The sequence below is a fragment of the Chroicocephalus ridibundus genome, chromosome 1, assembly GCF_963924245.1.
Source record: "Chroicocephalus ridibundus chromosome 1, bChrRid1.1, whole genome shotgun sequence".
Taxonomy (NCBI): domain Eukaryota; kingdom Metazoa; phylum Chordata; class Aves; order Charadriiformes; family Laridae; genus Chroicocephalus; species Chroicocephalus ridibundus.
In genome coordinates, this window is record NC_086284.1 from 167,400,506 (window position 1) to 167,412,844 (window position 12,339).

The following is a 12,339-nucleotide window of genomic DNA, read 5'->3' on the forward strand; positions in this document are numbered from 1 at the left end:
AAAAAAAAAAAGATCGCCTTTTGCAAAAATGGTTGCTAAGGCCAGGAAAATCCTCAGCGCTCAGAAGTAGGCCAGGAATAGTGCTCTGTGCAGAACAGGGCCAGTTTGATGTTGAGGAATAGGTACAATGAAGGATGCTGACACATAATGCCGCAGGCCAGCTGCCAGGCCTTCCAGTGTCTCAGACTATTAGGGAAAAACAAAGAACTTCACAAAGGCAACTCAAAATAGTCAGCACCTGGAGGAAGAAACTGGTTAAAAAACATGTAGATTTACCCGAACCCATCCAGAACTAAAAGTGTGAGAAGTTCTAAATTCTGCTCCTTGAAATCCTCACATCACAACCTTCTTCATCTGCTTTCTTTACAAAAATGGAGATGCTCTTGTCCCTTTAAAACTTGTCACAGAGTAGGGACAGCATGCCTATGGGCTGTGGACGGAGTTAAGTGACTGCTGCTACTTAGGGAGCAAGATCTGAGCGCTCTGCTCCCATCTCTTTCTTCCTCCCTGTCTTTAACCTGCTGCCTGTTTGTGGGGGAGGGGAAGGAAATCTCTCCTCTCCTGGTGGGCCGAGAACAGGTTTACAAAGAGCAAGCTTGAAGGGAAACTTGCCCAAATGTGTGGATGTGAGGGATGGAGCTGGTGAAGAGGATTCACCCCTGGGGCTACAGCTGCTCTCTTCCACCAGCGGTTACTGTTCACTCCCAGTTGCTCCCAGCTTCCCAGCCAGTTTCAAGTGTAATAAACTAGATTTATAGAGATCTAACGCTAAATCGCCAAAGCTACAGAGATTAAGGCACATTAAGCTTCTTTCAGTCCTTATTCCCAGAAGAATGTACATAAAGCAGACCTGGATAGATGACAACCCATCCCGGCTCTGTCTTTTGTATCACTCAGTTTGATTCTGCTTATGCCCATCTCCACCCACTTAACCTGGAAAATAAGCATAATGCCCTCATCTTGCTATCACCTACTGCATTTTTACCTCTCAGAAAAATATTCCTACGGTTCATTTGTTTTACCAGCCTGAGCTTTCAAACTCTATGTCTACTGTGGATTTGGTCTAGTTGCTTATGTGGGAATGATGCCGCATTCACATGAGAAGTGTGGCATATTTCACAGCCCACTTTGATATGCCTTACAGTCTAGTTTTTACTGTGGAGTACTAAAAAGCCTAATTTTTCCCTTTCTCTGCTTTTCCCTTCCTGTCCTTCTCTCCTTCAAAGTATTTATTAGCTGGGCTGCTTGCAGACACAACAAAATAAAAATAGAACTAAAAGAGAATATGAAAAAGTGACAGTACATTGGATTCACTTTTGTTATTCTAATATATGTCATTTATTCTTGTCATTTTAACCTATCTCATGTCAGCTAAAACTACTTACTATTAAGTATCACTTAATTCTGTCTTCTACATTTAATGTATGAAAATAAATGTCAGGGCCTTTTGCAACATACTGCTTGTCTTCTAGAATCTCAGATGCAGCCATGCTAGAACAGATGCTCCTTTCCTGAAAGAGCCCACTGATGCTTTGCATGACAAGTTTTACAAAGTACGATGGGGGAAAATACTAGGTTTGGGCCTAATTCGTTCTTTTCAGCCAAGGAAAATAAAACATTGAGGCTGTTTTGTGATTAGAAGCCGATCGAGGCTTTTGTCTTCTGATTTAATCAAAAAATATCCAATAACAATTCATAGCAGCCCTCAAAAAAAATAATTAATTTCTGTTGTCACTGTGTGACACTTAATAATTAAGTGGGATCGTAATAATTAAAGTTGATTCCGGTTTATGAGGATTGTCTGAAAATTATTTCAGTATTCTGAGGATTTGGATGAAAACCTAAGTTGACAAATGTTTTCCTTTTCCTTTAAAAAAAAGAATGGCAGATTTTATTAAACCTATGGGAAAAAAAAAAAAAAAAAAGAAAAAAAAAAATCTGCGTCCAAATATTTATAGGTAATATTGAGGCTTAAGTATTCTCTTCACACAGGCCAGATTTCCATATTATTTAATTTATTTGGGGAGAATCGAGGTTTCAGCTGGCTCTATTAATGTTTAAGTAGTATGCGATACATATTAGTGTATATATACCTGTTTGACATTTTCCCCCTACCAATGTGCTTCTGATTTCTACAAGCCTTAAGTAATAATAATATACACTACTATATCTGAGAAAACGTTAAACTAGCAGTTTATCCCAAATTTATATACATTAACTAGGCATTGACAGATTCATTTTATAAACAGAAACTATTAAAAAAAAAATAAAACCTTGCTATTCACTTACAGAACACCACGAAAAATGCAGAGCCCTAGCAAGTTCCAGACACTTTTCAACAGTATATATATTCCTCCGAAGGTCTCTTATTTTCCCAAAACACGCAAATCTGTGGAAATACCGTGTCCTTAATAGTTAAAGATATGGTTAAGGGAGTCGAATCTTTATCCATATTCAAAGCTAAGCCATGAAATTGTGTTACTTCCTTCTCTTTGAAATCAATTTACGTCAAAAATACTGAAGCTGTCCCCTCGATTTCTGTCACAATCTGAAGAGAACCCCCTAAAGAATAAGCCTGTATTACGGGGGAGACTTTTTATCTACGGGTTTTATTTTAATTTAGAAGGAAAAACAAAAGTTTGCCGTTCCCGGGGTCTCTCTGGCTTCACAACGCGGGGTTAAACACGTCTTTTCTCTCTCATCTGGGGTCCCAACAGTAAGAAATTCCCCCGAATGAAAGTCCACCGTCTTCTCTTCCTTTCCCGAAGAAACTGGGGTGATTTCGTGGCACGCATTTTAGAAAAAATATGAATTTATAACTCCGAAGAAACACAGACTCGGAGGACGAAAAGCTCTTCCTGGCTAACAGTTAGGCGGGCTCTGGAAAGCACCAATCACAGATCACCGCTTCGCTATAAATTCAGGCATCGGGGTTACTGTAGCCCAATTACTTTCTTTTGATTAGGAAGAAGTCTCTGCAGCGATGTCGGAGACCGCTCCCGCCGCCGCTCCCACCGTCGCGGCCCCCGCCGCTAAGGCCGCCGCCAAGAAGCCGAAGAAAGCGGCGGGCGGCTCCAAAGCCCGCAAACCCGCCGGCCCCAGCGTCACCGAGCTGATCACCAAGGCCGTCTCCGCCTCCAAGGAGCGCAAGGGGCTCTCCCTCGCCGCGCTCAAGAAGGCGCTGGCCGCCGGCGGCTACGATGTGGAGAAGAACAACAGCCGCATCAAGCTGGGGCTCAAGAGTCTCGTCAGCAAGGGCACTCTGGTACAGACCAAGGGCACCGGCGCCTCCGGCTCCTTCCGCCTCAGCAAGAAGCCCGGAGAAGTGAAGGAAAAAGCCCCCAAGAAGCGGGCGACTGCGGCCAAGCCCAAGAAGCCGGCAGCCAAGAAGCCCGCCAGCGCCGCCAAGAAGCCCAAGAAGGCGGCGGCCGTGAAGAAGAGCCCCAAGAAAGCCAAGAAGCCGGCGGCCACCGCGACCAAGAAAGCGGCCAAGAGCCCCAAGAAGGCGACCAAGGCTGCCAAGCCCAAGAAGGCGGCGGCAGCAGCGAAGAGCCCGGCTAAGGCGAAGGCAGTGAAGCCCAAAGCAGCCAAGCCCAAGGCGGCCAAGCCGAAAGCAGCCAAGGCAAAGAAGGCGGCGCCCAAGAAGTGAAGTGTTGAAGTGGAAATACTTAAACCCAACGGCTCTTTTAAGAGCCACCCACTATTGTCCGAAAAAGGGCTGATACACTCCGTCGCCGAGCTCCGTGCCTGCAGCAGAGGTAACCACACGCCACTATCCGTGTGGGACGTTCGTCTGTGGAGTGGATGGGACGCTAAACTTCCGGCCGTGGTTGCGCTGAGACTTGGAAAAATAAAGTTTACATTCCCTGCGAAAACGCTTTCTAGAGGCTGACTTTTTTTTTTTTTTTTTTTTTTTTTTTTTGAGCACAGCGAAAGGGTGTTTGTGTTAAAGGGACCGCTTGGGGCGTGGAGGTTTCTTTCGGTGCTTTAACCAGCGCGGTTCCTAACGAGCCTGGGTGCGACTGCCACACCTCTTAGCGACCGTAGCCGGGAACTGTCACAGCACGGCTCCTCCGCTTCCTTGGCAATGACCTTTCCGCTTGGCAGCGCTGCCTTTGGGGCAGCTTTTAATTTCTGCCTGACTTCACCGACCTGCCTTTTTGAGAAGGCGATTGCCGGGGCGGGAGGTCGGGTCGGAGCTACCAGCGATCCTCTCCCGCACCCTGCCGGCCGGGTGGCGGTGCAGCGGGAGCTCTGCCGGGCAGCCTATGCGGACCCGCTGCGGGCAAGGAGTTTTGCCCCTGGTGGGGGCGCGGAGGCGGAGCGGCGCGGAGCTACCCGCGGCTCCGCCTAGGGTCGGTTGTGATTGGCTGATGGGAGAAGCCGCAGCCACTTATTGGGCGATTGGAGCATTTCGAAAAGCCCGCGCTGCCTCCGCGTCCGGCGGGGGGCCCGGCTCCCGCGCGTCCCCGGGCGGCTCGTCCTTTCAGAGCGCCTACCCCGCCTCAGAGGTGGCAGCGCTTATCCCAGGCTGTTTTCTGTCCTCTCACACAGAAGGGAAAATATTTAAGCCTGAACCGTCGCGGGACCCCTGTGCAAAAAAGTGATCAGGGCCCTTAATTAACCCCACATGCTCATTTTTTGGGCTGGGTGTGTTAATGTAGGTAGTAGAAGAGGTGTAAATTTATTAATGATGGAACATGTATAATGTCCTGCGTCTCTCAGATCTCTAATGTAAAGGAATTTAACAGTAATCCCTACATATATTGGAAAAGGTATTTGAACGTTAAGATTCATGAGGTAATAATTAATACATTTTTATTTGCTTTAAGCTATGAAACGATCAAGGATTTCATACAGATTACTAATCATTGCAAGCTCCAACGACTGTGATTTAACAGATTTATTGCAAATTTTATTTACCATTTCGTATTACATTTTCACACATAAAAAGACATAGCAGTGTTAAAGCTCTTTCAGGGATTCTGTGGGTGGCTCTTAAAAGAGCCTTTGGGTTAACAGGTTAAAACCGACAGGTCCGAGACACTCTACTTGGAGCTGGTGTACTTGGTGACGGCCTTGGTGCCCTCGGAGACGGCGTGCTTGGCCAGCTCGCCGGGCAGCAGGAGCCGCACGGCCGTCTGGATCTCCCGCGAGGTGATGGTGGAGCGCTTGTTGTAGTGCGCCAGGCGCGAGGCCTCGCCGGCGATGCGCTCGAAGATGTCGTTGACGAAGGAGTTCATGATGCCCATGGCCTTGGACGAGATGCCCGTGTCGGGGTGCACCTGCTTCAGCACCTTGTACACGTAGATGGAGTAGCTCTCCTTGCGGCTCTTCTTGCGCTTCTTGTCGCCCTTCTTCTGCGTCTTGGTCACCGCTTTCTTGGAGCCCTTCTTGGGCGCGGGAGCGGACTTGGCCGGCTCAGGCATCTTAACAGCTGTCTTGCTCCTCCAGAGAACCGAAGCAACAGCTAAAATGGCCGCGGCGCCCTCTATTTATAGGGCGGTTATGCAAATATCAAGCCTCTAACTCCTACACTTTGATTGGCCGTTCTCCCACCAGGGGGTGCGGCTTTCTCTCTGATTGGTCACAATACGATCCTTCTCCTCATTGGCTGTATAAGCAGCGACGGCTTCCAGCCAATCACCGAGCGCTAATCCCGCCCAGGGAAGGAATAAAAAGGGAAGAGCCGTTGCGTCAGTTTGATTTTCTCTGTCTTGTTTAGCGGGGGGAGATCGTCGCTCTCCAGTGCCTCCGTCATGTCGGGCCGCGGGAAGCAGGGAGGTAAAGTCCGAGCCAAGGCCAAGTCGCGCTCGTCGCGGGCCGGGCTGCAGTTCCCTGTGGGCCGCGTCCATCGTCTCCTCCGAAAAGGTAACTACGCGGAGCGGGTGGGCGCTGGAGCGCCCGTCTACATGGCGGCCGTGCTGGAGTACCTGACGGCCGAGATCCTGGAGCTGGCGGGCAACGCGGCCCGCGACAACAAGAAGACGCGCATCATCCCCCGCCACCTGCAGCTGGCCATCCGCAACGACGAGGAGCTCAACAAGCTGCTGGGCAAGGTGACGATCGCGCAGGGCGGGGTGCTGCCCAACATCCAGGCCGTGCTGCTGCCCAAGAAGACCGAGAGTCACAAGGCCAAGAGCAAATAAGCCCAGCGAGCAAAAGCTGCTCAGACTTTTCCTAACATAACATTACAACCCAAAGGCTCTTTTCAGAGCCACCCACACAAATCAGAAAAAGAGTTGTGTTGCTTTCTTTATACAAGTGCTTTGGTGCTAAGTGTTTATTATGCTGCTGTTGTTACGGAGCTAACACCGTATTTTATGGCAATATCTTAAAGCTTTTGGTTTCTCCCAAAGAAAAGTGATATGTTTGCCTTCCAGCTCCTCATCCTTTTTAATAGAAGAGTGCCAGTTGTATTTGTAGTGATTTATTGATTGTTTTGTTTCTTGTAGGAGGATCAGTAAAACACTTCTTAATATTGAATCTGCTCAACTTCCATGATTTCACAGGCTACTAAGTGTGAAAGGGGAGTGGGTGGGTGGGGGTGGATAAGGCTATGCAGCATGAAGATAAATAGGAGGCCCTCCCAAACTCATATAGCTACATCTAAGAATGAAGAAAGGCTTCATTTGCAGGTCTTTGTTCTTTAAAAGATGTAAAGCCTCCCTGTGACTTTGTTTAGAAATAAAATGAGAAAAGCTTTAGGGGAAATGGCTCATTTTGATCTAGATACTTAACTAGTCAGACCTGCACTGTAAAGCAACAATGTAGCATCTTTCCATTCAGAAGAAACTCCTTCCCCTGCAGGTATATTCCTGTTTTAAGTGGGATTTTCACACTTGCCATTTTTAAATTCCCTTACTGTGCATAGTTATTCCTGCTCTTCCATCAGTTTACAGTGGGTGATATTTGAGTTAGCCTTCTACGGTGTTGGCACAAGTATCATGCAAAAGCACAATGTTACAACTCTTTAGAGTCACTGTTACAAATTCTGAGAGAAAGTGTCTAGTTGATCCCTCTTGCTAGGATGCTCCCAAAAGCTGCTCCTGATGGCCTGCAGTGCACTGCATTTGGTCCATAGCTCCCACTTTTGCAGTACCTCTGCCGTCCCCATCCCCTGGGGAGGAAGAGGAGGAATGCTCTGGGCCTGGAGGAAGGGAAATACCACCTATAGCAAGGTACCACCCCCTGTGCATTTCATTTCTCCCCCTGTCCAAGCTGTAGCAGAGAGGTTTTTTAGGTAGGACTGTGTCATGGCCAAAGTGGGGTATCAGGGGTCACTTGTGGAGAGAAACATCGAGAGATCTGTCTAGAGCACCAGACTATTCTGATACAGTGACAGTATCTGTGCCTAAGGGTTTCGTTTGCAAGTGGATACATTTAGAGTTGTGATGTTTTCATTATGCTGTTTTATTGATCATCATTAGCTGTAGCTACATATCTCCTGGCACTCATGCTTTTCTTTAAGAATTGCAATGATGTGTTTTAACATGCACAATTCTTCTATATTTAATTTCCAGAACAGATCCCGGCATAAGTGTTGTCAGTAGACAGTGATCATAAACAGCTTGAGTTGGAAGAGACCATGAAAGAGGATCTAGTCCAACCCCCCTGCCATGGGCAGGGACACCTTCCACTAGACCAGGTTGTTCATTGCCCCATCCAACCTGACTTTGCATACTTCCAGGGATGAAGCATCCACAGCCTCTCTGGGCAACCTGTTCCGGTGTCTCATCACCCTCCTTGCCAAAAAAATTCTTCTTTATATCCAATCTAAACCTACCCTCTTTTAGTTTAAAACTGTCTTCTTACCTGCCTTGGTAAAAAGTCTCTCTCCATCTTTCTATATTGAAAGGCTGCAATAACACCAACTGTCTCAGCCTTTCTTCTTAGGAGAGGTGCTCCAGCCCTCTGATCATTTTGGGGGCCCTCCTCTGGATCTGCTCCAGCAGGTCCATGTCTTCCTTATGCTGGCAGCCCCAGAGCTGGATGCAGTATTCCAGGTGGGGTCTCACCAGAGTGGAGTAGAAGGGTCAGTCACCTCCCTCGACCTGCTGGCCCTGATGCTTTTTATGCAGCCCAGGATATGATGGGATTTCTGGGCCGCAAGCATGCAACTCTAGATCAAAGCACTGGAATTCCAGAGAAAGACCAGGGAGGTGGGGGTATCTGTATCCAGGAGTGGGATTTCTCCATGAACAAATTCCTAGATGTGGAAATCAAAGTTGGTACCACAGGAGAAGGCCCTGCCCTTTACTGTGTGTGGAAGCAAATTCAGCACCTCCCTCCAAATTTTTCTGGTCATCTGACCAGAAACTCATTATTTTCTTCAGAGTTTCATTCCAAACGCCTCCTATTTCACACACTACCCTGCTCACCCCATTTACTCAAGTTTCGTCCTCTGTGACACTGAGGTCCACTTCTTAGCATTTGCTAGTTTTTCTTCTTAGTCACTACTGGTTGTACCAGTTGTGAAGCCTGTGCTGCCATCACACTGGTGAGGCCTCAGATATAAATTTCCTATAAATCAGATGGATTATATGATAAGATTGCTAGCAAATCTACCGTTTTTAAAGACTCATGGCTTTCAAGCAAATCCCACTGGATGAAGGAGAGTAGCAAAGCAAGTTTAAATAAATGAGTTTTCTCTCATTTGCATATACAACAAACAGTAGTAATGAGGAAATCCACACCATATGGTGCCTCAGCTGTATCACTGGGTTCCAATACATCATCAGGTTCTAAAGAACTTGTGATGCAAAAAAACCCAAAACATTCCAACCAAGCTCCCTCAAATGTTATAGATCGCAGTTATGTTTAGGGATAACTCAATAATATCAGTCTGCATATCAAAAGTCTTAGGATTGTCTAGTTAAAAAGTAAGATGAAAAGACTTTCTAGCCCTTTTCACCTTTAATTTGTTTGCGATGTTAGAAATAATGTACTCTATTAAAAAGATCTTACATGACTTTAGTTTGCATATTGTTATTACACTTGTACCAGATACAGATATGGTTTTAAATTGCCATAAAACCTCTCAAGAAAATTAAGATCAACTTTGCAGTTGGATGTAATACACTGAGATGATGATTCTTTTACTTATTAGGTACTTTCTTGTGCAGTCATGGTGAGATGTTGCCTTACTGCATCAAATGCTATTTCCTCACTATAGTTTAATGAGGAAATAGAGCAACTGTCCTAATTAAAGCACACTTGGAAAGCTACAGGTTCTTTTTTGGTTGTTTTTTGGTTTGGGTTTTTTGTTGGTTTTTTTGGGGGGGAGGGTTGTTTTTATGTTTTGGTTTGGGTTTTTTTTTTTGGGGGGGGGTTGTGTTTGTTTTTTTTTTTTTTTTTTTTTTTAATGCAGCAGAGTTTTGCAGAGGTTTCCTTTCTCATTTGCCTCCTAATACTATGTGTCCAAACTCCTGAGCAAAATGTAGTTCCTATAATCTGAGGATTGGATCCTAAACTTTGATCCAAATAATAATTATTGACTCCAATCCACAGTAAAAGCAACTTAATTAGGCATTATACTCAGCAGCAAAATTTTCTTTCTGCTTTAATTGTGTTTGTCTCAGAACACCCTCTGGTCCATGAGAGAACCAACTATGGTGCTAACAGAAACATTTGGAAAATACATCGTGGCCACTGGTAGCAACTTTCATGCAAGGCAGACTTCTAGAAAGCACAATATTAAATTATATCAAATGTGCTCCACATTTTAGGGAAAGGTGTTTGCTGTTAATTAATCTATAAGCTACTGGTCTCAGTTTCTGCATCAGCCATTTCTGCCAGGACGCTTTGGAAAGTGATTTTCCAAGTCTTCTAGTGGTTATACAGCTAGAGGGAAAAGTTATACTAGGATATTCATCCTGCGCTTAGGAAAAGTTTTAAAGAAATTATGACTTTTGACACGCTAAAAGATTTTGTGTAATTCCTTTAGGCTTCCTTTAGCATTCAGAAGGCTGTTTATAACTGCCTCAGGAAACATATCTAGATGCAGGTCTTCAGGTATAAAGAACAAAGCAGACTTTGTGGAGCCAAATGGTGATTTTAGATACCAGCCTGGCAGGCCCACTGTTTATAGATAAACCTTCCAGTTAGTCTATAAACAGTCTTAGTTCATTCTGTTCTGTCAATAAGTGAACGTAATTAAATTAAAGCTAGTTTTGCCTGCTCATGTCATATATATTTGTGTGGCACTTTTTCACTTCAATATGTTTAAAATAACCGTTGGAATGAAAATGGAATTCACAGTTAAAATCATAGAAAAGACTTGTACTTTTTTGGACTCCTGTAATTTAATACATCCCCCTTCTCCCCTAAATTTAGGGAATATATTCTGCAAAGAAATATTCTGGAGATGTTGCCTAAATTCTGAAAATTATGTTCAGGAATGAAATTACGTAAACAACTGTACAAATTTAAAAAAAAAATAAAAATCCTTTTTAAAAGGTAGACATGTTTGAAGTGTGCAAAACACTAACAATATAAAAATTGGCAAGTACAATAGCCACATTAATTCTATTTGGAGTAAGTACCATGTAAAATGTTAACAATTTAAATTAAAAATATAGCCCCATAACTCTTCCAGTGTTTATTCGTCCACTTTACAAATACTGTCCCACCTACTGCAAGAGGCAAGTATGCGAGGTTTGTTAGCAAAAGCGTGAAAAACACAGCAAAATTTTTTGATTGCCCATTTAAAGGAAAAAACAAAAAAAAGTATGTTTTCTTTCGCTTGTTGTATCAAGCCGCAAACCAGCGAGCACTTCTCTCTTCCGGGGACCGGCTCTGGCGCCCTGCGGCCTGCGCTGCCCGTGGGACTGCGCTCCGGGGCTGGGGGCGGCTGAGGAGGAAGACGGACGGTTCCCGCTGCGCTCCTAAGCAGTCGGCCCGAGTTGCCTTCAAGGGAGCCTCAAGATCTAAGCGTCTCCCACCGGAGCCCCTCACTGACCATTTTCCCTGCTGCTTAGGGCCTCCCTCCCTCTCGCACCGACACGAAAGTGCTGAACGCCCGGCGTCCGGCCCCCAAGGCTGCACAGAGGACTGGGCCGCGTTCTGGAGCGCGGTATGCGGGTAGACAAAGAAAACGCGGAGCCGCCATGGCCGAAGCGAACAAAGAGAGCGCGGCCCAGGAAAAGTCCCACCGCGGGCTGCCGGCGAGCAGAAGCGGGGACGGGCGGCGGGGCGGGGCGGCAACGCCCAGCGCGGACACGGATTGGTCGGATTTTGCCGCAGACCCGCGCGCAGCAGCGAGGCACGGGCCCGGCACGGCGACGGGCGCGCCGCCGCCCCCTGCTCCCGCCACCGACGGAGACACGGAGCCGCCTCGGAACCGTCACCCGCGCAAAGTGGGGGGGGCAGGGACGGGGCGGGAGAGGAAAGAAGGGGAGAGGCGCGCCGGCTGAGAGCGGGCAGGGGCCGGGCGGGGCGGGAGCCCGGGGCCGCTGGCCACAGGCGGAGCCGACGGAGGCGTCCCGGGGCCCAGCGGCGGAGCAAGCGCCTGGGCCGCCGCCTCGCGGGGAGCCCGTGCCGAGGCGCGCGGGGGCCGCCCGGGGGCGGTGGGCGGGGGAAAGGGCGGAGACGGCGTCCGAGTGCCCGCCTCCCGCCGCAGTCCTCAACCAGGTCGGCTCCCGGGGAATATACCGCGGCTCCGCCGCGCTGTCAGCGTGCAGTGTGAAGCTGCGGGAGGTACTACCATGTCTGGAAGAGGCAAGGGCGGGAAGGGGCTCGGCAAGGGGGGCGCCAAGCGCCACCGCAAGGTGCTGCGCGACAACATCCAGGGCATCACCAAGCCGGCCATCCGCCGCCTGGCTCGGCGCGGCGGCGTTAAGCGCATCTCGGGGCTCATCTACGAGGAGACGCGCGGCGTTCTCAAGGTCTTCTTGGAGAACGTGATCCGCGACGCCGTCACCTACACCGAGCACGCCAAGAGGAAGACGGTCACGGCCATGGACGTGGTGTATGCTCTCAAGCGACAGGGGCGCACCCTCTACGGCTTCGGCGGCTAATCTCGGATCGCAGACCTTGCACTGTCAAAACACAAAGGCTCTTTTCAGAGCCACCCACAAATTTCACAATGAGAGCTGTTGATTATTACAAAAATATTGCTACAAAAAATACTAAAAAATTTAACAGAAGCAAAGCTATGAAAATGCATAACTCAGAGTTGTTCAGTGTATTGTATTTTAGTCAATGTGTATTATTTGCTATGTATATAAAAATATAATTCAGAAATCTGGTAGAATACCCTTAGGTTTTAGTTTGCAATTACAGCTCTTTTTAGGAAAGCGTGGGGGCTCTTAAAAGAGCCTTTGGGTTAGATTTTTAAAC

General features: G+C 47.3%; 5 protein-coding genes across 6 annotated transcripts in view; 3 read left to right on the forward strand and 2 right to left on the reverse strand.

Annotated features, from left to right (window-relative positions):
• LOC134509936 (histone H2B 1/2/3/4/6) overlaps positions 1 to 12,339 on the reverse strand; it is a 73,927-nt gene that overhangs the window by 60,885 nt on the left and 703 nt on the right. Inside the window, exon 2 of one of the 2 annotated variants that reach the window (XM_063322624.1) lies at positions 11,947 to 12,057. The exons of the other annotated variant lie outside the window; for it this stretch is intronic. Within the exon in view, the coding sequence (XP_063178694.1) occupies positions 12,042 to 12,057 (16 nt within the window). The 3' untranslated portion in view covers positions 11,947 to 12,041. Of the gene's footprint in view, positions 1 to 11,946; positions 12,058 to 12,339 lie in introns of those variants that run through there. 2 annotated transcript variants of the gene reach the window in all.
• LOC134509932 (histone H1.10) lies at positions 2,938 to 3,892 on the forward strand. The gene has a single exon (XM_063322617.1). The coding sequence runs from the start codon at positions 2,984 to 2,986 to the stop codon at positions 3,647 to 3,649; it is 666 nt and encodes a 221-aa protein (XP_063178687.1). The 5' UTR covers positions 2,938 to 2,983; the 3' UTR covers positions 3,650 to 3,892.
• On the reverse strand, positions 4,708 to 5,509 carry LOC134509953 (histone H2B 1/2/3/4/6). Its single transcript, XM_063322643.1, has one exon. The coding sequence runs from the start codon at positions 5,427 to 5,429 to the stop codon at positions 5,049 to 5,051; it is 381 nt and encodes a 126-aa protein (XP_063178713.1). The 5' UTR covers positions 5,430 to 5,509; the 3' UTR covers positions 4,708 to 5,048.
• On the forward strand, positions 5,697 to 6,446 carry LOC134509945 (histone H2A.J). The gene has a single exon (XM_063322635.1). The coding sequence runs from the start codon at positions 5,760 to 5,762 to the stop codon at positions 6,147 to 6,149; it is 390 nt and encodes a 129-aa protein (XP_063178705.1). The 5' UTR covers positions 5,697 to 5,759; the 3' UTR covers positions 6,150 to 6,446.
• Positions 11,452 to 12,293, forward strand: LOC134509962 (histone H4). The gene has a single exon (XM_063322653.1). The coding sequence runs from the start codon at positions 11,706 to 11,708 to the stop codon at positions 12,015 to 12,017; it is 312 nt and encodes a 103-aa protein (XP_063178723.1). The 5' UTR covers positions 11,452 to 11,705; the 3' UTR covers positions 12,018 to 12,293.

Excerpts from the sequence above, each read along its gene's own strand:
- LOC134509932 (XM_063322617.1), top strand. The coding sequence starts at position 2,984 with ATGTCGGAGACCGCTCCCGCCGCCGCTCCCACCGTCGCGGCCCCCGCC.
- LOC134509953 (XM_063322643.1), bottom strand. The coding sequence starts at position 5,429 with ATGCCTGAGCCGGCCAAGTCCGCTCCCGCGCCCAAGAAGGGCTCCAAG.
- LOC134509945 (XM_063322635.1), top strand. The coding sequence starts at position 5,760 with ATGTCGGGCCGCGGGAAGCAGGGAGGTAAAGTCCGAGCCAAGGCCAAG.
- LOC134509962 (XM_063322653.1), top strand. The coding sequence starts at position 11,706 with ATGTCTGGAAGAGGCAAGGGCGGGAAGGGGCTCGGCAAGGGGGGCGCC.